The sequence below is a fragment of the Fulmarus glacialis genome, unplaced genomic scaffold (genome assembly GCF_000690835.1).
Source record: "Fulmarus glacialis isolate BGI_N327 unplaced genomic scaffold, ASM69083v1 scaffold13988, whole genome shotgun sequence".
NCBI lineage: Eukaryota > Metazoa > Chordata > Aves > Procellariiformes > Procellariidae > Fulmarus > Fulmarus glacialis.
In genome coordinates, this window is record NW_009226448.1 from 1 (window position 1) to 26,164 (window position 26,164).

At 39.2% G+C, this 26,164-nt stretch overlaps 1 protein-coding gene across 1 annotated transcript in view; it reads right to left on the reverse strand.

The window, feature by feature from the left end:
* Window positions 1-2,498: 2,498 nt before the first annotated feature.
* Window positions 2,499-26,164, reverse strand: part of LOC104080418 (cytosolic phospholipase A2-like) — a gene marked incomplete at its 3' end in the record, with an annotated part of 29,261 nt that continues 5,595 nt past the window's right edge. The window contains exons 3-10 of the mRNA XM_009582811.1: window positions 25,838-25,870; window positions 24,392-24,529; window positions 23,526-23,651; window positions 13,081-13,217; window positions 8,836-9,058; window positions 7,282-7,396; window positions 2,921-3,058; window positions 2,499-2,600 (exon numbers count right to left, since the gene is read on the reverse strand). Of these exons, the coding sequence (XP_009581106.1) occupies window positions 2,499-2,600; window positions 2,921-3,058; window positions 7,282-7,396; window positions 8,836-9,058; window positions 13,081-13,217; window positions 23,526-23,651; window positions 24,392-24,529; window positions 25,838-25,870 (1,012 nt within the window). The remainder of the gene's footprint in view (window positions 2,601-2,920; window positions 3,059-7,281; window positions 7,397-8,835; window positions 9,059-13,080; window positions 13,218-23,525; window positions 23,652-24,391; window positions 24,530-25,837; window positions 25,871-26,164) is intronic.

The following is a 26,164-nucleotide window of genomic DNA, read 5'->3' on the forward strand; positions in this document are numbered from 1 at the left end:
AAAAAAAAAAAAAGAGGAACGCTTAACCTCATTCATACATATATGAATGGGTACCCTTACAAATAGTGGGGGAAAAACCAAGATGGTTATGAAAGTTCTACTGGAGTATGTGTGGAAAAAAAAGGCCAATGCAGTTACATGGGTAGAAAAGACAATGTTTTTCATCTCATAACATTAAGTTATGAGAGAGAAATAAAAACAGAAATGAGTGAACTTCTCTGGCAAAAATCTGCATTTTGTTAGGGTTAACAGTTTTGTTTCCAAACCAACCACAAAGTCATTGTTAACTGTTCATTACTAGCTCAAGGAATTATTTCAAAGTCAAAATGAGTACTGAAAAAGCAGCACATTCCACTCCTCAGGTAAGGTTTGTAGTGGAGATGAATTCATGTGAAAATGGATTATAGGTTGACAACATTATTTTCGCTAATTATGGAGAGAAGCCTTTCTTGAAATACAGTAGATTTGCAATGTTTTATGAGCAGCTTCGTCTTGGAAGCTTATATCCTACAGAGACTGGAGACAGAGACTGAAGTCCAGTGATGCAACTGTATCCAAGAGAAGATTTTTGAAAACTAAAACCCTTTATTCCCTAGTATAATGTATGCTAGGAATCGTTTCTAATTGAAATTTGAAGCCAGTTAAAATAAATTGAATGAGGGTTCTTTCCTAAATGAACTTAGGATATTATCAACTAATTGGTTTTTCCATTAAAAATGAAAATAAAATAACATCTACTTTGTCTCACAGAAGGATAATGTAGATGTTGGTCTCTGGCGGCATACCACTGCTTTGGGCTGTAATTTCCAACAAATGCTGTAATTTCTACCAAATGGAGTATCAAAACAATGGCAATTACGCTTTGCACCTTTTGCTTAAGTCTAAATCTAATTCCTGTAAGCACACCTGGCTGAAAGAGAAGATTGAAGAGAGATTCACTGTAATATCAAGTGTAAAAACCCACAGCTTTATTACCCTTGGTAATGAATACTTGATACAGCTGACCACCACTTTTGCTTTTTTCCTATGAAGAGAATTATGTCCTCTTAGACTTACACCACTGTAAAAATCCCCACAGAAACAGAAGAGCTTAGTCATCATGTATTTTAACTTAAATACTTTTTCTTTTTAATACTCAGTGGGTCCTCAATATACCAAATACTGTCAACGGACAAACACGCACCAAAGACAAACATGTACAAATTCTTGAGCGATGACATAGGAGACAGGCCAAAATAAAAATCAGTGACCAAAAAAGGAAGCTAACAAAAACAACAAATGCAATTTTTGGACATCAAACCATCTCTTTAAAGCAACCCCCATGCAAAATTTATTATTTACTGCTTCTAGGCGTGTTTTATACATGCTGTGTGTAACACTGGCTCTTCTGATGCCCACTGGCATTTTGCCATTCCCTTTGGTGGTACCACGGGTTGGGACATCTACAGCTCTGGTAATAGATTGTGGTTCAAGTCACATTAGTATTTTCACATCCAATCCCACTTCAAAGCACATTTTTTAAATTATATGTGAAATGAGCCACAGATGAGAGAGAACATTCTGTTTCTCAACATCTTAAAAAGCAATAACACAGACTGTTTCACTATCAAATTTATTGACAGAGATCTTCCATTAGTAGGTGTTAACACTCATGAGGTGTATCAGAAATATGAACCTGGAGGCACAGGTCTCATTTTCATCCATAAATAAGTACATTATCAAACAGCTGAATACAATCTATTAGGAGACAGAGACAGCTAAGGGGCTTTGGGGTTTTTTGTTGGTTTTTTAAAATCAACTCAATCTGCATTTTCTTTCCATGCTCTTGAGAAAAATCTGGCTGTCTAGTACCATTTATTTATTGGTTATATATTTCCCTGAAATGTCGTCTTCTGAATAGGAAAAAAAGTGTAAAAACCCCTTTCATTATCAACTGCATTCTCGAATAAAACACAATAAAGTCTATCCAAACCAAGCTACAGCTCTTTCCTCACAGTCATTATGCCATTTGTGCATTAGGAATGAAACCGAAATCATTTAATGAGTAAGCAAAAGACCAGATACCAACAGGTGACTTGTGGTTAGAATGGAACAATCTAACAATCCAGAGATGGTAAAATCTGGTTTTACTTTACTAATCCCTTGAATAGTACAGTCCAGTGTCACTACACAAGTAACTATCAAGTATTTGTCAGCTTCTGATCTCCAAAAACTAGCATAACAACATAAAAAAGGGAGTGGGATTCTTTGAACTTCATGAAAATAGTTGGATATATGCAGGTGACTTTCAGTACCTCTGATACTGATCAGAAACAAAAGTGAAAGAAAGAAAAGAAAATTACTAACCAAGACCTCATCAGCATCTAGCATTTCAGCAATTAAAGTTACTTGAATTCCACATTCTTAAAATGACTACCAGCAGAGTGCCATCCTTCCACAGAGTAAGAGTACACTGAATCTTGCTGGTAATTGTTTTGCATAGTAGAAGAATTATTTACTAATATTACCTAATTCTTCTTCCATGGTGGGACCTTTATTCTGAGAATTGGAGACGCCAAGTACTCTGTTAAATAATATAGAAAATGCACTGCCCCAGACGCCTGAAAGGGAAAAAGTAAACAATGAATGGAGGCTGGTAGAAGAAGAAAAAACATATACTGCCCTATTTAAGCAGTTGCTTGCTCTCTGAACACACCTCTGATTTTGGAACATGCCAAGTCATAAACTCAGACGTACATACCAGAAACAAAAAAACAGGGAATGCCAATCCATGTCTGTGAAATCTTTCAAATGGATGTCTTCCAACAAATCGAGAACTCTACTTCTTGTCTCACGCTTTGTGTGATTATATTTAAAAACCTTTGTCCGTGAGCTACTGAAATTAGTTTTATTTTAAAGTCTCTTTCTGTCACATACTCACCCATCAAGAAATGCAAGGGATTTTCACTATACTTCTTCACTACTGTCCCCATAAAAAATTTGCTTCCGAACAAATCAGGAGACATAAAAGTGCCATACTTTGCCATACCAATCTCATACGGACTGAATTCCACCCAGTCTGCAAAACAGGAAACACAATTGTGCTTAGTTAGCAATCTCAACCTGAATAGAAACAGAGGATGAAAATACATAAATGAATGAAACCCCTGTCCAAGCAAAGACATTTTAGTTAAATGGGAAGCTGAATAACCAACAGGAATATCTCTTAGATTGTGCAGAAGTCAAAATTTTGATTTCAAATGAAGGACAATCTAATGTCTCAGTAGAGAAGGAATTCTCATTCTCATTCTCTCTTACCACAACAAACTTTGGTGAAAAAAAATGAAGTAAAAACAGAAGTATAAAAGTAGTGATCACGAATGAGAGAAACAAAATGACATCTGGTTTTCATCTCATGCTTCAGTAGGATTCCCTGTCACACGAAATGCAACGTGGGTGTAAGTTCCAAGTTTCTTTTCTTTCACTGTGATCCTACCAAAAATGTGGAGGGCAGCAACAAAGGTGGCAGAAAAATTATTTAATATCACAAAAGTTGTGAAAGATTCTAGGAGAGGCATTTGTGTTCCACCGAAACCTAAAGTTTCTAGCAAAATCCAATATGAAAAGGCAAAGCTGAGAGGCAACTGAGAAACTTATTAATACCAAACAAGGCAAAACATATTTTTAAAAGTACATGCCATTTTACTGAATAGAAAGGTCAATAAAAATATGGAATAAAATGTTCAAATGCACTTTCTGATCTTAGCAGAAAATTTCAGAAGTGATTTACATTCTATGATGTATGCCTTTTTTGAAAATGGATTTTAGCTGATTTTGAAATATTTTCTTTGATACCAGTAGAGTTGCTTACATCAGAGAATTCATTTCAAAAAGAGCGCAATACAAACAAAAAATACCTGACATTTTTAGTATTTCACCCATTCATCTATTTCATGTTCCATATTTTTAGTAGTGATCTATTTGACTGCTTCTGTAAACAAATTAGAAATAATTCTGAACTAGAAAGGCAACAGAAACAGCTTTGAAAAAGCCCCACAAGTCATACAATGTCATCCACTCCTCAAGATATTCAGTGTTTCTGTTGAAATGTTAAGCATAAGGTTAGCAACTCATCCTGAAAAGGCAAGATTTAATCATGACTGCAGAGAGTTTCGTTTCGTGGGGCAATGCTTATCTATGCTAAGTCAAATACAACATCCTATTTTCCAAATAAACCACCCACAAATCTTCACATTTATTGGAACAGAAGGAAATTCCTTTGAAGACCCACTCCAGGAATTTAACAGTATTTCCCTTTAGATATATAAACAGGAATCAGCAGATATATATTCAGAACCATGTTGACTAAATTTAGAATTAGAATTAATTTAATCTGTGATAATCCACTTTTATTCTTCTATTTGAAGAAGATGATTTCTCAAATCACATATCCTGCTTAGGGAAATAAGATTTCTGCCTTAAAATGAAGGGGCTTCAGCATTAGCTTCTGCCATTCCAGAAGCTCCTTGAGACAGTGGCCATTTAAATGAGCAGGACCTGAATGTCCTAAGAGACAGGAACTCTATACCAAGACAAATACTTAGTTTTTATATCCCAGTAAGTTGGGTTAGTTCCTTGGCTGGGGTTTAATCCAAAATGTGCTAAAGTCAAACCTCTCAGCTGTGTTCACTGCATTTTGGATGTAGCCCTGATGTAAGTTAGATCATAACTCTACAGTGCTTCATACCAGCTGAAGATGCAACAGATTTTTCCTGTTCTCAGGAGGGAAGACAGGGAGGTAATATTTTGCCAGCTTTACGCATTTGGCAGATTCAGGATTAGGCACATAAATGCATGGACCGTACTCACACGCCAAGACCAGGCTCACTTTACAGTCCAGCCTTGCTGCACGCATACCCAATCCAGTATGTGTGACGAACGTGGCAATCCGAGCGCCGACTGAAGGATCCCTCTGAAACCTGGAGCCTGGGATCTGAGCGCCATGAATCCATACCTCAAGGCAGCCCTGCTTCCCAAATCAATTCTGTCGCACTGACTGGTATGGAGCAACACACACACTCACCCTCTCACAGACATAAGTTTACTATAATGACTTTCAAGAGCAAAACCCCAAAATCAAAATTTTCACTGATCTGGCATTGCAGTAGATTTGGTGAACAAGGCTGTTAGGGGATGGAAGCACGCAATACCAAAGCCAAACATTAAATTCCACTCCCCTCTTTAACACTGGATATCAGTATCTTAAGGTAATTTCTGATCGTTAAAGAAGCTATCGTAATAAAAAAAAAAAAGCTGTCTTTAACTAAATCACTGTAATTATGTTCACTTAAAATGATTACTGCAAGTTTTGGGTATGGCCGGCGCCACCTGGGTCAGAAATGCTATTGGTAGGGAAAACATGCAGAGCCTGGGGCATGAAAGCTATTAGCAGCTGCATGAAATCTTGCACCATCGCTCCCGGAAGGAATGTTATCTGATATAATTAATGCATTTCAACTTGAAGCAACATGAACGATCTCACCTCTACCTATAATCTAGTAAATAAGAAAGTGTAAATATTCTGTTCATAACTTACTATATATTTCACATCAAGAATAGCTGTTTCAGTTCTAACAGGAGGAAAAAAGCTTACAACAGAAATGATCAAGATCTAGCATCCTATATAATGATATAGATGATAGCCTCCAAAAAGCAAAAATAAGATCCACTGGCAGAGGCAATACCTTTTTCAGACCAATCGGTAAGGCTAGAAAAATTAGACCAGCCTTCCGGTGCTTCTGGTCTTGCTTAGAGAAGGCCATTATTAACTAAAGATAATTCTGTTTTTAAAACAGTAAATAAGTAACCCAAATAAAATGTCTCAGAAAACAGAAGCTCATCAAAAAACAAAATACTTTTATTTTCAAACAAAAAGGTTTCCGTTTCCTAAGGAGGTAAGTAGACATTCTCCCATGAAAAATTTAACCTAATTTACAATCTCATTTTCCATTACAAACAAAGTTTTGACAGCAACTTTTCCAAATAATCTTTTTAGGAAATGTGGTGGATACAATGTCTGACTTATAAACCTTGGGCAAGCCATTTGGTGTTTTCCTTCTCAGTCTTATATATAACTATATAGATATACATATCCTTTTCTTTGTACAGCATCTAGCACAACTGGACCCACTCTCAATTGAGGTTACTAAATGGGATTAAAACCTATGGAATAAATTAAAAAAAAAAAAAAAAAGCAAAAGCCCCTTTTGTGTTACCAACAGTACTTTACACTGTGAAAGAAGTAAAAAAGAGGAAGTATATCTAATTTGTTTGTTCAATTCTCATTTCACTCTTCTTAGAAAGAGGAATAATCTTACATGACTGAAGAAATTTCCCTTTTGATATACTTACCTGTTTGATATACTAATGTTAAGCAGCTTTCTGCTGTTGCAGAAACACCAGTTTTCTTTTTGTCTTGACTCCTGCAATGTACTTAGCTACTTCATAGATAAGCAATATTCTTTTCAATTGGTAGGAAATAATTTTTTTGTAACATACAGAGAAAAAAGCTTGGCCATCACTTAACACTTTACAGAAACCTAAAGAGGCTGTTACTGTGTTAGACTTATTTTCAGGTAAAGAAATAAAAATTAAGGTTTACAAAATGGTCTAAGAATAAGTCTCCAAACCCAAGAATAACAGAGAATTAAAACCTGTTGACCTAAAATACAGTCTGTTTGTCTTTCCATGGACAGGAAAAAATGCATGTTAAAAACCAAGAAAAGGCTCAGTTCCATGGTATGCCATGAGGAGTATGTCCATCTGATGCCACAACCCTGTAACCTTGGTGCAAATACTGCACCAATCGACTCAGTATCCACCTACCTTAGTATGTGATCACTTACTGCTGAGCTAACCTCCTGTTATCAACTCTACCGTCAGATTCCCAGAAGCCGCTAACACAAATGTGTCCATTTCCCCATCACCTTTTAAAACCCATCAGAACCGTCCTTATGATGCTCCTGTTTGGTATATCCTTCAACATCACAACTTCCTATTCTTTTTATAAATTAAAATCTCCCCGTACTCAGTTCATAACAATGCAAATTTTGTCAAGCCCTGAAGAATGTTTCATATCATGGCAAATTCTTTCCTAATCCTTGCCAGAAGACTAACAATTTCAAGGTGTACCAAGTTGCAGGATACAATTATTCTCAGAAGTATTAAAAAATAGGCTTTTTTTCAGCCATGCACTTCTCTCTTCTTTTCACAAGGGGCTTAATACACAGATTGAAAACATACCTGCAAACATCAGCTCTGAGACATCTGGTTTGACATGGAGACATGTAAAGAGTGGGAGAGCACACTGTGCATTATTGATTTTCTCTTTCATGTTGCTCAAAGTGGTGTCCATTCTCTGCATGAAAAGAAAGACATTACATCCAAACGGATCCTATAAAGGTCTGCTGATATTTGGGAAACTACTCATTTCTCTGAAATCCTCAAAGAGAAGGAAAATGGACAAACACAGTTACTTCCAAGAAAAACAGAACAGAAGAACTTGTAAAAGGAAGTAATCTGCTTGAATACCTTTTAAATGCACAATTCAGGAAGGAAGGAGTGAGAGAAGACATGATAGGGAGATGAAATAAGTATGTGTTATAGAATCCAAAATAACATGGCCAAAAAGAAAACAGTATTGCTGGACAAAGCAAGTTCTTTCCTTCGACTACTATAAAAGATGAAAACAAGGAAAAACCTCTTAGGCAGAACCTCCATTAATGATCATGTAATGTTTTTCAATCTGTGCTGTTTCTGAAAAAACAGCAAAGATAACTAAGAAAAGCAAATGGACTATTAGGAGGCTTACATTTGCTAACCAAGGATCTGCATCTCCCCCAGAAAATATTCTGGAGTCTGCAATCAAGAAAGACTGAAAGTCATTATGACATAATGGTACTAAGATGCGTTATCTGTGAATAAACCAAGAGCCTTATTTCCATTTTTCGATGATTGTGTCAGGTTCAGATTTAAGCTAAACATCTGTGCATTGGTTTAACTCCTTAGTAAACAGGGACTTCTAACCAACCTCACAGGATCATTAACATCCCTTCATCGTCAGAAACTCACCCTATATATCGCAGTTACTAAAAGTTGTGTTGCCTGTTTTCCGTATTTTAGTGTTTAAAACCAAATGGCAACATATACTCACGAAAGATACAAGTGTATAAAACAAGCCTGTGAATCTATTAACACATTTCAATCTTACGATAAGATCAAATCCAAATTCTGCTCACCTGACTCATTTGAACTTGAAGTCTGTGTGCCCGATTCAGTCAATTAGGATTTGTCAATAATAGAACATAACAGTATGAAGCCCTCCTGTTGTTTCTTTTTTCAGAAAAACAAGTAATAATAAATAGAGATGTGGATCTTTCACCTTGAAATTAGTATTTTGTTAAGCAAATGCTGCTTTTCTTATAGCAAAATGTGCATAAAAAGGTCACATCATTTTGTAATTTTTTGTTGAAATTGCTCAAGCAGTAATTTTAATGGATGATACACAATGTTAAGAGCTTGCTGCAGGTACCCAGCAGTTGAGTTCATTTTTGTTGCACATGAATGCATGATGTTTTCCTAGCTCTTAAAGAAATGAGTACCATTCAGAAACATGTCCCAGAGCAAGGAAAGCATTTTATAAGTTTATTAACCAGTATCTGTTCAGCTATGACTTTAAATATTCCTTGTGCTAAACATGCTTTGTTAAATGTTACCAAGGTCATTTCAAAAAAATAGTAACAGCAGTTATTACACAGTAGTTTCACAACTCCAATAATCATAAAAAAGTGAACTCACATTATGGATAAGTGTTTCACCTATTAGCATTCCAAAGATATCTGTGAAGGTGACAGGCTGGCCTGAGCTTTTCTTGTTCCACAGTGCTTCAATGTAGCGTTTGACTTTCTGAGGAGTGAGCAGCAGAAGTGGGTTGTGACTCACAGAGTTCATCAATTCTTGATTAATCTCCTTTGGTCCTTTTTCTGGAAAATCCGGGTGTGAATACAAAGTTGACATGTACCTGCAATAGAAAATAGGCTCTGTAAGTATCAAAGCCTGGTTCACTGTCAGCTGCCTGAAACGTACAATAAGCTCATAAATAACTTGATACAATTACTGCTTAAATCAGATTAATTTACTCACCGTTTATAAAGTAAATCGTAATTTCTTTTTTCTCAAGGCATAGAAAGCTAAACAATTTATTCTAAATATAAGCATACAATCAAACACTCAACTACATTTCCATAATGTGTATGATGTAAAAGATTAAAGAGTTCTTCATTTATCTGTTTAAGGGACAATGGACAGAATCATCGTAAGCTGAAAAAACAGCTTCTCAAGTTATCACAGCGTACCTAAATTTGGCAGACTGGAGGTCCTATAAGTATACATATGCAGTTCGTTCACTCTAAGATGTACCTCTCTCTGTCACTTTCCAGTTCATTATTACTATTCAAAAATTCCTAACATATATTAGTACATGGCATATTTTCCAGGATCTAGATGTTTTCATAATAAAATGAAGCACAATAACTACAACCTGTGCAGAGACTTAATTGAGTCTGAGGATTCAGAAGAGCCCTATCGGGCAAATCTTGATTTTGTCACTGAGTAACTCTGGAAACTGAAGTTTCGCTTACTCAAAACAAAGTTTAGACACACATGCAGACAACTGTTGTTTGCACTTGGTTGGCTTAAGTAACACTGTGGGTGAAGACTCGAGATAGGCCGTCCTAATCTACTAGACGTTCATTTCACTATTATTTATTCAATTAGCTGACTCAGGTATACGTACCACACTGCAGGCATAATTCGGCATAGCAGTGAGATACACACTGTGTGAGCTTGGCCCTGAGATCACTGCCCGGCAATTTACTCGACAGCATGATGAACCCCGTCACATGCATGATGTAAGAACTTGATTCATTAGTCCTTGCGCAGTCTCTAAAGCTAAGCATGCACGTCAGCTCGTGGGCGGAACAAACACAGCAGCAAGCTTCCATGTGAGCAGCAGGGAAAGGAAAATGCAGGATGAAGAATTCAGTACAAGGTTGAAGCAAGATGACAGAAACAATCAGGGAGGTAAATGCATTGCTCCAAGGTTAGGCATGCATCTGAGCGAACAAGCAAAAACCTGCCTCTCCCTGCAGGAAAGGAATTCTCCACCCTTCAGGAAAAAAAAAAAAAAAAAAAGAAAAGAGCATTATTCCCAAGTAACAGACTGCATGGAAAAAAAGAAAAGAAAGGGAGTGTCAAAGTGTCAATTTATTTATTCATCAAGCAAGGAAAGTCTGAATAGGTGACATCACCGAGACAGCAAAAGCAAATTTGTTTAAATACAACTGTTTCCAATATATGTTCCTAACTGAATCAGTTCAGATAATCTTGCTATTTTAATACATATTTTACAGGTTTACATTAGATCAACTATGTATTCACACCTGGGTTTTCCCAAAAAAGGACCTCATGGCTAGCTGATTGACGTCTTTTCAGAACACGGACTACATACCATTCCCTAGAAACACAGTGAAAATTTTTCACACTGCATTGCACTATTCAATTGCTCTTCAGCCAGCCAAATGAAATCTTCCACTTTTTGCAATTTGACAAAAGTACATCCAGGTCTCTCAATAGACAGCGATAAATCTGCGCCCCCAACCACCAGTGATAGAAAACCCAGGTTGAGGGATGCCAATCTTTTATAGTTCAATCTGAATGAGAAACTTCCTCTAGTTCATAGACACTTTAGGCATTTCAAAACCTTCTGGCATTCTGAAAGCTTTCTATCTAGTCTGGGAGGGGGGAAGCAAGCTTCATACAAGTGAAAAATAATTGAAAAAAACCCACACAAGGAATAGAACAGATCATTATCTATTTCAAAAGAGTTAACAACTTTTGAAATACTCTGACTTTTCCTTAGAACGTGTGGAACCAAAATTCATGTGCTTCCTGAGAGTTAAACCAGGGGATAAAACTCATCCCAGGCAGATTCTCTGCTCATTTATAGTTAACTATTCCAACAAAAGTCTTTCTCCCAAAGAGAAATGAGACATTCATATAAACTTGTAATTTAGACTGGAAGGAACCTCGAGTCTCTGTTCCCACCTCCTGCTCAATGCAGAGCCAACCTAAAGTCAGATCAGGTTGCTCAGGGCTTTGTTCAGTCAAGTTCTACTTTCACATCAAGTATTCACTGAGTCAGACAGAGAGAGGATGACACCTTAACCCAGCCCAGTTAAGTAAGGATGCGGCAATACATTCCAGTGCTTGACCACTCTCACTGCAAAATAATTTTCCTAATAGCTAATCAAATTTATCTTGCTGTAACTTATGGCCATTACCCTTTGTCTTTTCCCTGTGCATCTCCAAAAAGAGTCTGTTTTCCTTACAGCTACCCATTAGGTAGCTGAAGATAACAGTCAGACCTCCCACCACCACTACCTTTGCCTACTGCTCAAGGCTAAACAAATCCAGCACTTTCTCATGTGCTCCAGTCCCCTAATTGCCTAGGTGGTACTCTCATGGAATTAATCCAGTTTGTCGACACCTTTCTTGTACTAGGTGGCCCTAAACAGGATTCAGATGCAGCTCCAGTATTCAAACTGGTACATAAAAAAAAAACTGTTTATGATAAAATCGTATTTTGTGACATTTGGGATACTCCCTTGAAAAGTTCAAAATTTTCTTAAGACGTAACATCCTCTATTGCAACCTGAGCCATTGACATTAAAACCAAGTTTTAAAGTTAGACAAAAAAAAGTCTGCAATTTTTCACTTAATGAAAAAAACGTAGTGTTAAGGAGTCCAAACAGTTAGGAAATTCGGATTGAATTTGGCTGATGAAAATCACACAGCTTTTAAATATGTTACATATTTTCATTTAAGAAACGTCAAAACAAATAGTTTCAACATTTGTAATAAGTGTAATTTGGGACAATTTTTATAAAAGCCAAGAAGACAAAAGGCTGCAGGTTCATAGCACTGGGCGGGGAGAAGAGAAACCCTCTCATTCAGAAGAGTGGTTGAGGCAGACATAATACTGGGGTTCAAAGCGTTCTGCTGCCTCCAAAGCCCTGAGCTCGTAACGCCCAGAGAGTGCCTTTCACACAATGAAGTCACCCTGATTTTCTCCTGGTGATGTTGTTCCTGTTAATGGGCTGAAGAATTCATTGAGTCAGAAAGGAGGACATCATAGCTACCTGATTAGGGAATTCTAATTGAGACATCCTGGAAGATCTTTTCTCTGATCTGACTGAGAAACTATTTTAAAAAACAATGTAATTTCTAAATTAAACAGTGACAACAGGAGTGATACAAGGCAATCCACAGCAGGATGCCCTGCAGCATGGCAGTCAGTCAGTATTCTTTCCTACAAGCTGAAATACATCTGCTCAAATCTCCTTACGCTAAGAAAGAATCAATGAACAGGTCCTAGACATCCCCAGTAAATCCACTAAGAAGGGGACTACTGAGTCTAAAATGGAGCAAAAGATCTTTCAGTGATTTTGAGAATCTCTGAAAAGTGCCCCAAAAGGATATAATCCATTTTGGGTTGAGTGAGTCATCATCTTCAAATCACAAGGAATTTGTTTTTTCCATTTCATCAGCAAAGTAAAGCAACACAAAAAATATTTTGGATCTATACCAACAGCTTGAATTCTTAATTTTTTGGTTATCAAGATGAAAGAATCAGTTACACAGTCCTAGTACGTACAGTATTAGCTGTTGATACAGAAATGTGAGTACATAAAAAAAAAAGCACCTCTTTTCATCCATTCCTCCTATCAAAGCTCCTAGTAAGATCACCTGGAGACTGAGCTGTCCTCACCCTTCGAGGCATTCTGAAACACCTCCACCCGCAGACTTGCTCCACTGACCTGCTATGCTGCAAGACAGCTGTCTCCGTATGTCTTTTCCATACTGATAGTGCATGCGCAAAATTTGCTGTGAATTATAACCTTAGAAATAAGTCAACTCTCATGAAAATTCGTTCTTGGACTGCCTGAAGAAAAAATGAAGAAAAACAAAAGAAAAAACCCTTACCACGTGGATCCTGAGAGACCAGCAATGTAAGTCGCACAGTCTAAAATTCCTGACTCATAAAGTGCTTTCATGACTCCAGCAAACCCTACCATGGCACGGAATCCACCTCCTGAACCCAGTATTGCTATCACTGGTACCTGCATAGATGAGAAGAATAGCATATCACCACATCAATTCAGATAAAGACTTGAAAGTAGTAAATAAACATTGTTCATCAATCACTGGCAAAACATAACCAGCCTTGTGCAATTAATAGGTCACCATCCAGAGATCCTCACAGCAGAGAAGAAACCTGTGCTTTTCCAAATCTGTGCACAAAAGTTCTAACAAGTCAAAAAGAAGGTATTCTGCAGTCTCTTAGTGGTACATGTGTAAGAGAACAGCAAAATACTTTAATAAAGCACTTTGAGACATGACTTTTAAACACTGTATGTAGAATGGAGCAGTATCGTAATCCCATCTATGAAGTTACCTGTCCCTCTTAGGTTCTCTGGACCCAAGAGGGATGTACAATATCTGTATGTCACTTATTCAGTCCCTTCTGCTTCACAAAAAGCTGGACTGCAGCATGGGAGGAAAGCACTGCTGATCACAAGCAAGGGAAGCCCGGAATCAGCCAGCAGCATGAGAGGTTCTCTCTGCCAAAGTGGAAATCTCACAGAGGGGCAGAGCAAAATTCCTTCCAGCTCCCTATTTATCTTGTTCCTAGGGACCATCAGCAACCAGGAGGTGCAAACACATGGCATGTAACAAAGCACCCGGCATGCAGGGATATAAAGGGAAGCTAAATGTGCCTAGCGCCCGTGCAGGCAAGAAGAAAGGTATGACCGAGGCAACACAAGGGCAGGAGGAAAGCATGAATTCCCAGGAGAGGGGGAGCTGCAAGCTTGCTACTTCTGGCAGTGAGAGAAGTCTCCCCTTCCACCTGCTGCAGCTCTTCGCCTCGGTTCAGAGCCTTGGTGACAGAGAAGGAACAAATGCTGTCGGGGGGATTTTGAACCAGACATCAGAGGTTACTGGGTAAGAAAGTGACAAGTGATGGTGGCTGATGACTCCCTCTTCTGTGGGACACAGGCCTCGGTTCAGAGCCCTGAAGACAGAGAAGGAACAAATGCTGTCGGGGGGATTTTGAACCAGACATCAGAGGTTACTGGGTAAGAAAGTGACAAGTGATGGTGGCTGATGACTCCCTCTTCTGTGGGACACAGGCCAACCTGATTGTTTAGGGAGGTTTGCTGCTTGCCCAGACTCCAGATCCATGATGGCATGGAGAAATGGCTGAGTCTCACCTGGCCTTCCAGATGCTACTCCTCGCTGCTCATCCATGTGGACAATAGTGATACAAGCAGGGGAGACCCTGAGCTTGAGACCCTTGAGATGAGAGATGCTTTGCCCTCTCTTGGAGCAAGAATGAGGGGCAGAGGCACCCAAGGCTGTGGCCTATGGACTTGATCTTTCGAGTCAGGAAGAGGAATGGCTCAAGCAGATGCTATCAGGCTTAGGTGATGTCACTAGTGAGACTCTTGGCTTCTTGACCATGAAGCCTTGGCGTGCTGATGAAGATGGACCATGGGAAGATAAAGAATCCACCTGACCAACAGAGTGAGGAACACCTTCATGAACAGACTTGCTAATTCAATGAGGAAGATTTTAGACTAACTTCAATGACGGGGACCTAAGTGAGCAAAGGGTGCAAATGTTGCAGATGCAAGAGGAATGCATGGGAGAAAGCTAGTAGTGAGACCTGCATGTTCCTGCTCAGAAGGAAGAGTGTTCAGAGCCTTACCTCAAATGTCTCTATATGAATGCACAGAGACACCAAACAAGAAAAATTGGAAGTTCAAGTGCAGTCACAGGTCTATGACACAGTCAGAATGCCACAGACTTGGTGGGACAGCACGCATGCCAGGCACACTGCCACGGATGGGTGGAGATTGGGAAGATAGGCAGGGAAAAAGGGTGCCAGGGGGCTGTGCTCTACGAGAAACCAGCTCCTTGATTGTACAGAACATCAGGATGCAACCAGAGACACATCTTTTGGGAGCTTCTGGGTCATGATCACAAAGAAAGTAACGCTAGGGATGTTGTGGCAGTCAGATTCAGACTGCTGACCATCGGGATGAAGTGGGTAAGGCTTTCTCTAAAAACCAGAAGTCTCCTGATCTGGCTGTGCTCCTCACAGGGGATTTTAATCCCCTGCTGAAAGGTCAGCATTGTGCAAGCCATCTAGGAAGTCTGTAGACTGCCTTGGTGACAATTTCCTAATGCTGGCGGGGCTGACTAATGCTGTACCTCACCTGCTGCTCACAAATAGTAAAAAACCAGGGGCAATCGCGGCCACTGGGAGCTGCTTGGGTTGCAGTCCTCACAGAGTGACTGAGTTCAGGATCAGACCAAAGTTGGGAAGTAAGCATCAGAGTTCGGACTCTGGAATTCACTAAACTGGATTGTTCTGGGACTTGGCAGGCAGAAACCCCTGATTTTCTCTGTTGGCAGTAAACTGAGTGTTGGTAATAGCACTCCTTTCAGAGACAACTGGGACTATCTGACCTCCAGAGGTCCCTTCCAAACAGTATTTCTACGACTCTGTTGTATCGTACTTTTTATTCAGTACGACTTGCTAATAGGGCACAATATTATCACTGCGCAGAATCCTCCATTTTAGGTTCCTTAAAGGCACAGAAAGGTAATGTCTGATTTTTCTGATTCTTCAGGCCAAATAGTAAAATATATATATACACATATATATGTAGTGAAAGTCAAATAATACCACTATGACCCTCCTTAGCTTCCTGTCTACTGAAATAATGTATAGAATTTCAAGTTCAGTTCACTTGCACAGATTTGTGGCACTGCTTCAGACCTTAAAATACAACCAATAAGTCTACAAATTGAGTGAATAAACCACATCAGGTCTCGGCATTAGCAAGTTGTTGCCCCCACGATGCCCTGTCACTTAGAACTCTAATTGCCTGCTTTCTCACAAATTAGAATCTCTTTGAAGAATTTGCCACTTGTAGCAAGATTTCTAAATAAAAATATACTCAGAATTTCTTTAGAATGTCTGTCCTTCTTATCCATAATCCAAAATAGAGAAGATATTAAATTTAGTTATTAAATAAACTATTTAGTTACAAAACCACAGAAATTTTTAAAGCAATCCAAACACCAGCTTTAATCCAAATGGCATCTTTGTGACAGAGCCAAAACCAGTAAAAGTTACTGATCAGAAACAGGAGAGACAAATAATATTTTGGCTAGGAGTTTAAAAACACATTTTATAATAAAAACATCTGATATTACTACATAGCATGAAGACAGTCTCAAATTTACAACCATCTTGCAAAAACTACAGGAGAGGTAATGAGAATTCATGCGTATCTGTACAGCTACTCAGCTACCAAGAGATAGCGAAGTGAGCAAAAGCAGAGTCAGTTACAAATGACACCATATCAAAAACGTATCTACAGGGGTTTTACATTTCTCTCCTTCTTGCTTCCCAGCCTTCTCAGCCCTAACTTCAAAGCTGTTCCCTTCCATTGCATAGTTTCTCGAAGTATCTAGAAAGAAGACAAAATAAAATAAAATAGCAACAGGGGGAAAACTGCCAGCAAAACCTCGACCCTGGATATGGAAGAGCAGACTTGGGGCTGCTGAAGGAGCTAGTCAGTAAGGTCCCCTGGGAATCTGCTTTTGAAGGTATTGGGGTCCATGAACGCTGGTCACTTTTTAAGAGCCAGCTCTTAAGAGTGCAGGGGCAGGCCATTCCAAAGCGTGGGAAGTCAAGCAAGCAGGGCAGAAGGCCAGCTTGGCTGAGCAGGGATCTTCTTCTAGAACTTAGGCAGAAAAGGAAAGCTTACAGACATTGGAAGCAAGGACAGGCAAGAGATGCTGTTCACCGCTGTATGGAGAACATTTGTGTGGCCAAAGCTCAATTACAGTTCAAGCTGGCCACCATTGTGAAGGACAACAAAAAGGGCTTTTTAAAATATGTTAACAGCAAAAGGAGGATCAGAGATAAGATTGATCCGTTACTTGATGGAGTCAGTCACCTCACAAATAGGGACATAGACAAAGCAGAGATATTTAATGCCTTCTTCGCCTCTGTCTCTAACACCGATGATGGACCCTGGAACTGCCAGAGCCTGTGTTGGAAGACCGTGACTGGGGGGATGATAAACTCCCAGCCGACTCTGATCTTGTTTGAGGCTTGCTGTTCCAGCTGGATGCACATAAGTCTATGGGGCCCGATGGGATTCATCCCAGGGTACTGAAAGAGCTGGCTGATGGTATTGTGGGACGTCTCTCCATTATTTTTCAACGGTCTTGGGAGTCTGGAGAGGTCCCAGTCGACTGGAAGCTGGCAAATATTGTCCCAATTTTCAGGAAGGGTAAGAAGGAAGACCCTGGTAACTATAGGCCTGTCAGTCTCACTTCAGTGCCTGGTAAAATTATGGAGAAGGTTATTCTGGGAGTTACTGAAAAACACTTGAGAGACAATGCAGTCATTGATCATAGCCAGCACGGGTTCACGAAGGGAAAGTCCTGCTTAACCAACTTAATTTCCTTTTACGACAAGGTCACCTATCTAGTTGACCAAGGGAAGCCAGTAGATGTGGTGTTCTTTGATCTTAGCAAAGCTTTTGATACTGTCTCTCACAGTATCCTTCTGCATAAACTGTCCAGCACACAGCTAGACAAGTCCATAATACATTGGGTGAGCAACTGGCTGACGGGTTGGGCTCCAAGAGTTACAGTAAATGGAGTTACATCAGGCTGGCGGGCCAGTCACCAGTGGGGTTCCCCAATTTTAGGGCCAGTGCCCTTCAATGTTTTTTTAAATGATCTGGACACAGGAATTGAATGTACATGAAGTGAGTTTGCCGAGGATACTAAACTAGGAGGAGCTGTGGACTCCCTCGAGGGCAGAGAGGCCTTACAGAGAGATCTGGATAGACTGGATAGATTACCAACCGTATGAAATTTAACAAGGGCAAGTGCTGGATTCTCCACCTGGGACAGGGTAATCCTGCTAATACATACAAACTGGGGGACAAGAGGCTGGAGAGCAGCCCCACGGAAAGAGATCTGGGGGTTTGGGTTGATGGCAAGTATAATATGAGTCAACAGTGTGCCCTGGCAGCCAAAAGGGCCAACCGTGTCCTGGGGTGCATCAAGCACAGCATAGCTGGCCGGTCGAGGGAGGTGATCGTCCCACTCTGCACTGCACTGGTGCGGCCCCACCTCGAGTGCTGTGCGCAGTTTTGGGTGTCTCAATAGAAGAAGGACATCAAACTGTTAGAGTGTGTCCAGAGGAGGGGGACCAAGATGGTGAAAGCTCTCAAGGGCAAGACTTACGACAAGTGGCTGAGGTCACTTGGCTTGTTCAGCTTGGAGAAGAGAAGGCTGAGGGGGGACCTCATGGCAGTCTACACCTTCCTCAAGGGGCCAGCAGAGGGGGAGGTGCTGGTCTCCTCTCTCTGCTGACCAGTTATAGGACATTTGGAAATGGAATGAAGCTGCATCAGGGGAAGTTCAGATTGGACATTAGGAAAAGGTTCTTCACTGAGAGGGTGGTCAGTCACTGGAACAGGCTCCCCAGGGAAGGGGTCATAGCACCAAGCCTGCCAGAGTTCAAGAAGCATCTGGACAACGCTCTTAGTCATATGGTTTAGTATTACGTAGTCCTGTGAGGAGCAGGGAGTTGGACTTGATGATCCTTATGGGTCCTTTCCAACTTGACATATTCTATGATTCTGTGATTCTAAAAATTAACTTGCTACCATGATTGAGTGTTTCAGCAAAGGTCCCACCTGGTTCCCAGTTTCCGAAACCTAGAAGAATTTTCCACTGCTCAATGGTGATAAGGTAACAACCTCTTGGTTGTTACTAAGCATAAAAAGAATTACACAGTTGTGCAGAAAGCCCCTATCTGATCAAACTGGTAATCAGTCAAAAATTTCACTGACACACAATTTAAGGTGCCAATAGATGGGATTAGTTATACGAAAAGGAACCATGTGACTACTGAGTTCAGTTTCTTTCTGCAGACTCCACACTCCAAGCCGTGAAACTCCCCTGCAGACTGAAAACGCACTCACACGGAAATGACCATGCACAATGACCAAGTATGTTGAGACATTTCTCAAGGCTTCCATGCCACAAAAACTGCTTATTCTTGATGCAGTAAGATTATTTGATTATCCTCATAAGTGTTAAGCTTTAGTAATAGAAACCACAGGTATTTACTGGCATTAGCATTCATCATGCACCTCCAGAGATAGCTATCTATCAAAAAACGACAAAACAAAGGTAAAGATTTAGGACATGCCTGTTTTGTTAAGCCAACACCCCAATAACGGAGCAGTTGCTTTGAACAGAAGAGCCATATTACTAATCACAAATTTAATAATGTACGTTAGGCTTTGAAAGCTCTTTACAAACACTACCTAATTAACCTACACAGACAAATCCCAACAGGATGAAGACAGTGGTTTGCAGGTGCAAGCCTGGAAAAGGTATGTGAGAATACTTCCAAAGCACCACTATTCAACAAATCTATTCATCAGTGCAGTGGCATGAGCACAAGGGAAAATCTGAGTTTTCTTCAGGATGCAGAGAAATCTGTAAGGAGGATCAACAAAGAATATCGAGAAGAGTCACTAGCATCCCGACGGCAAACTCTTCCTGTACACTTAATCCACAGGCATTCTGGGAATCACAGAATCCTATACTAGGGGAGGGTGGGTATACCGAGAAGTACATGTATGTATAGTATCACTTCATTTCCACTCGATACCAAAGCAAAGTATGAAGAGTTGCAATCACTACTTTATTTCCAGGCATGAAATTCAACTAAAGAGCTCTAGAGTAGAGGGCAGCAGCTTAAGTAAGCTTCCCACAGTAAATAAAGCTTTTAAATGATGAAAAAATAACTGAAGAGAAGCATCTACTGCACATTTACATTCATTTATTTCAGTCAACTGAATACAAGTTGACTTGTAGGCATAAGTCAGGTGATGAAGGTTAACAGTCCTTTTCTGCTTTGCAGAGGAACATAGAGTGCATTTCCAAACAGGTAGGTTTGTTAAAGCAGCTTTTTAGCTGCAATTCAGTTTCCAACATGTTTAAGGGCAAGAAATGTTAAAATTTGAAATTGCATACACCCATCTTACAAGCTGCCCTCTACGATAAATAGGGCAGAGGCAGGGGGGAAGTAGCTGCAGACAGAGTACAAAGGGAAAAGAACCAAGAAGTCATCCACAATTGAGAAAGAACGGAGAAAAGATAGGATACCAAGATGTACACGTTCCTCCATGTACACGGGCTGGGGCACTCCATTCTTTGAGGCACTCTAAAAAAGTAAAACCAGGGCAGAGGTACTAAACCCATTCAAGCAGATTAGTAAACTTAGACCAAAAGGGTAAGTGACTCACAAGAAAGTGATGCGGTGAGTCAACGGCAAAAATGTGAATTGAATTCAAAAGTCTTGGAGACAAAAGCCCATTGCTCTAATCCTTCGCCACACTGCCACACTCAATTCTATATGGTTGTGCCCACTTCTGAACAACCAAAAGGCCATGCCAGCACAGCCTTCTTTTTCCTGTGGTTCCTATGCACGGCACAATGCTGAGGGACCCAAGCTAGTTTTGAACAAACCAGCTTAGATATGTTCCAAACAAACTCCACTGAACAGGATTTAACAACGCAGATGAAGTGTTCTGTCAATACACCTGTATTGTTTCTAGGATCCATGGGGCACTGTACTGTGTGGACAAGCTCATCACCATACAGTTCCACTTCAGTCAATGGGCGCCTCATCTCAACGAGTGCTGATGGCTTAATCACCAAACTGGGCATGAAAATGAAAAGGATTTGGGAAACAAGACATGTTTTAAGAAAAGCGAGTTCCGAAAAAGACAATCTCAATCATATTTTCCACTAATCTAGCAAAAAAGCTAAAACATATTAAATCTTGTTTTGGGAATGAGTGGTGTAGATGTTTTTATCCAAATGCTCTGGAAACACAGTGCATAAAATCTGTACAAGAGTACCTGTGGTGGAAGAAAATATGCCATGGGATACACAGATGATTATTTAAAAATTGTTCTGCAAATCCAGTCTTAGAGAACTATATGCTTGCTTTAATTGATTATGGTATTTTTAGAAAATTGTTTAAAGCAACAAAAATTATAAAAACAAATTGAGCAATAACAGAGGTACGAGAAATCTCATCCTCTGTGTTTTTAGAATGTGCCTCAAGATTAAGTAAGTAAATTTGGAAGTACTCACTTCCCCATCCAGGGATGTATAATTATTTCACAGGTATTAAAGTCTCATAGCATCCCTGCAAGGCACATGTGTTGCTATTCACAGATGAAGAAACTTAGGTGAACTTTGTGACTTGTTTAAGATTAAACAATGACTCATAGGCAGCTAAGAATACTCATTATGTCTCCTGACTTCTGATGCCATGTTAAGACTACAACCATCCTATAAATCCTCCTGCTATCTCCCATCTGTAGCAATAAAAGTAAAAACGAGAGGCTATAAGGACAAAACTATATTTTAACTTGAACAAAAAGGGGTTTTCATCGCTAGAAGCAGCTAAAAATTCTGACAAGTCAGCTTAAAAATACACACTCGGCATATGAAAAACTGGAGGAATCACATTACCTCAGTTCTTCCTAGGGTTGATAAGCCTACAATTAGAGATTACTGTCTGGTCTTGGAAGATGCAATTTAACTGATAAACCTTCAGTATTTGAGACAGTGAGGGATACCAAGGGAAGATGATGACAAAAAGAATATGAAATCTTACCTAGCGTTTACAATAATTCATGCACACATACCACCTGCATAGAACTGATACTTCAGGCACTTAGTATCACTCCAGTCCTAACTGGATCTTGGCAGAATATTTGCAGCCTTTCTGAGAAAGATATTATTCTGCTGTAGAAGATCAGACCAATGTCACATCCACAAATATCTATTCTGGTAAGATTTGCATGTGTCAAGATTAAAATAACTGAACTGAAAATTAAGAAACCATGAAAATGTTCCTTCACAATATGCACAATTTATATCTCTACAAAAAAAATATGTATGATACTTGTCAAATTCTTTCATCTTCCTTAGAAAGCTCACACAAGCACATTTTAATATGCAAGACAGAGTTCAAAAGTATACAACGACGTTTTTACCACCTGCTCAAAACTTCATAGAAATTTAAAAGGAATTCTTCAGTGTTGGTTCCAGTTTCTGCAAGAGACTGTCACACTCTGCTTATATTAAAAACGCACAAAAGGAACCAATATCAATTAATTAATCAAGCCAGATTAATTCATTGACTCTGTTCATTGCTTGACAACCCCTGCATAAACACAGTCTTCCTGTCACAATTCTGGGAGCAGAACAAGACGGGGAACAAGCAAGGAAGAAAGAGGAGGATGGAAAAGCTACTACAAAACAAGTGGATCTGTACCGAGCATATCCTTAATTAACTCAAAATAATGCAGTGTTTTACGAAATCACTGAAAAGATCAGTAGGGTTCAGCACCCTTCCTCACTGTGATGTGACCCAAACCACCATCAGTCCATCTAGATCTGTTGGCTTGACTTTCTGTTGGCTTGCTGCAGAGCACCAGCCAGTCAATGAAAGCTGCAGTTTCTCACATTCTCTAAGAAATAAACTTCATAATCCTAATCCTACAAAATGGGCTAAAGGAAAAGAAGAAAGGAAATAAAGGACATAATTTCTAAGCTGACTCTAACATTAAAACAGCTCACTTCTTGCCTAATCCTTTAGACACGAAGGCCATACAGCCAAGGCCATTTTAAGAGCACAGGCTGGATATCAAGCATGCAAGGGCAGATTCTGCAGTTGGGCGCGTGCCCAGAGCCACCGCACACTTCTTGTGCAGCAGATATTTCACATGCCCCTTAGGCATTTTTCAGATGACGATCTCAGCTCAGAACCACCACCTTAACAAAGCATGGAATTCAGAATCAGAGCAAAATAAAAAGCATGGATTTATCTCCTTTACCCGATTTTAACCTAGGCACAGCCTGCTAAGGATTAACACAATAAAGAACCAGCTAAAAGTTACAGCAGTTTGTTTAAAGTGCAAATGAGAAGTTGTGATTTCTGTCCTACAATGGCATTTGTGCAGTCTTGTCCTTTTGCACATAATGCTATTTAAGTGAAGCTTCATTTTGGCACAGGATTTTGTCTCCTTAAAATTTAATCTATAAATTTAGAGCACAAGAAAAATAATTCTCCATTTAAATATTGTATACACATGGAGGAGAAAGAAATCCTTTTTCTTCTGCCATCTGTCTTTACATTGAACCCTTCTACCTCATATGTTTCATTCATTCCTTGGAGAGATAAATGCAGAACTCCAAAGGTGATACTAATCTTGATGTGAACTCTCCAAACTTACATCACGGGAAGTGGTCAAGTTCTTGCTGTTTTCCTCTCCTAGAAATGACTTCATACTGTGCATGATATTATCTTTCCTCTGTTGTCGAAATTTCTTCTCCTCATCACACAGAGCCATGATGAAGAGCTATTTTGCAAAACAGACAGGCTTTAACAAAAGGCATAATTCAAAACAGAATTAAAAATATCACCTAGGGAAATGAATGGAAGTAAGACTAAATTTCTCATTAACTTACATAAGATGAAATAAAATAAAATAAAATAATGATTAGTCATGCAACACAATTGCATCAGTTGATTTCATGGAGTGATGGACGTAGCAAACAATGGCACGCTGCATCTTTAAGACGTGCATTTGATATAGAAACCTCATTGCTCACATACTAGTGAAAATCAAACACAAAATATGCAGCTTCTAGTGGTGTATTATGTGGTCTTAAAAAAACCTAAATTAAAATACAGCAAGTGAGTTCACCACTCACATACAATTATAAATTTACAGTCTAGAAATTTGAATTCTCTGCTTATCCACTGAAAAAAGAACTGCAATGAAAATTTTTCATACGTTCCTACTAACATCTACTCTTAAGTTAGAGGTTCATGTTAAGGGAGAAGAGGGTAATTTTGACTCAGTATCCATTCAGTCTTACAATCAAAAACTGTATGGATCTCAGCACAAATTGTACTGGCTGGCCACAGGAAAAAGCCTTTTTCTCTAGCTTTTTCCCCACACTGTGTGATCAAAAATGTACATAGACCTCAAAATGTGCATAAAGACCTCTATACTGTACTTCAATAAAAGCTACAACTTCAGCTCCCACTTCTCATTTCAGGTATCAAAGCAGGATAAACAATTTGAACCGTCACCTCATTTGGACTAGTTAACTCACTGAGCCCGTATGTCATTCCAAGGGTTTGAACAATACCTCCCAGCTGCACTGCCTCCAGCAGACGGCAGCGGGGAGGAGTGTACAAATTTGTCCTGGTACCTGCCTCATTGAATTCCTGTATTTACAAAGATGAGCTAAAAATGTTTGTGGATACTTTGACATGTTAGTTACAAGGCAGCATTTTTAAGAGTCCTCCATGAGAAACATACAATTGTGAAATGGATCTATTCAGACACAGATAATAATTCTTCAGATTTTTTAAAAACCCATTATGTAATAAAATAATGGGATTAAGAAAAAGCGGGAAAAAGACTGCTTAGAAGCAACGTTCCATGAAGGTATATATGATACCATGAACAACAGGTCCACGCAGAATCCAAAATCCGCACGGCCATCCGAGAATAAGAGAGCAGAACTTGATCAGGTCCTCTTGTTTAACATATTGCAATGCCTACTGCCTAAGAGCAGCAAGACATAGCCAAGCATCTTCTGTTCATTTAATGTCAGCGATATAAAACACTTGTAATGTACAAGCCCTGGAAGGCTTAGGGGTGGTCTCAAGGACCACCCACATATGCAACCCTACTAGTACAAAACAATGAGCAGAAATTATCCCTGGGGGATCTTTGTCAGTCTCCAGAGTCATTATAAAAGAGTTCTACATTTACAGTTACAGTGCTCAGCACTGCTATTTATAGTTACAGACAAAAAAAGACTCTTTAAATGCCTTGCTCTCAGTAATTCATTTTTAGACTTAAAAGATATTTTTCTGTTTACGCCTCAAGGTGATTTTTGGTCTTTCACCTAGATAGGCTAAGAAAGAGGGAGAACAAAATCTAGAGAGAAGAAAAAAAAAAGGAAAAAAAAAAGGTAGGCATCCGCGTAGCTTTACACATGGTGAAATCCTGGCCCTACTGAGATCTTCACCTTTGACTTCAGTACTGCATGGTATTAGCATCCAAACACATTTCAGGGGCAGCTTTGTAATGACTATCCATATATGCTGAAAGTTAATGTGAGATGCAAAGTTACCACAGAAGGTAAAATAATGAGGATAACAGCTGAACCTGATGTCTATGAGTTTATTAGAGAAAAAGCCCTTGAAAAGGAAAGCACTTAACATAAACCAGGATGAGAAATTCATATATGGTGGCCTTGTTCCTGCAAACATTTGCAAAGGGCACACCTATTAGTACAAGTAATGGTGTTTAAGTCAATGATAGAATTACAATGTGAAAATAACCCTCAATTTTAAAGTCTCCTGACTTTACAGTACTTGGTATTTCTATATTAAACCAAGGAATTTTTGCATTCTATCTGACATGTTTTTAAGAAAATTCTAACGATCAGAGTAAAATAAAAAATACCTCTCCTGCTAATATATTTTCCACCTTTTTTTTTAAATATGAGATACTTACCACACTTCAAGAGACAATTCCAAAGTCATTTCTGTGACCTAAAAAAGAAATATTTAAATATGCTTACACCACTTACAGAGGCAAAAAACCACAAACACACCTGGAACACAAACTAACTATTACTGTCAGAATTTTTCTTTAAATCACTTTTTTTTAAAAAGGAGGACATTTCTGAAATACGTGATGACTTTCTTTTCTATGGAACTTTTTCTTTACAAAAATACACCACTAGCACTGAATACAGTATAAAATGCTGCTAGGTGCTGCTAGATCCTGACTTTCATTCATCAGATCCCATTGTCTTGGCTTTCTTCCACTGACAATCACTTTTT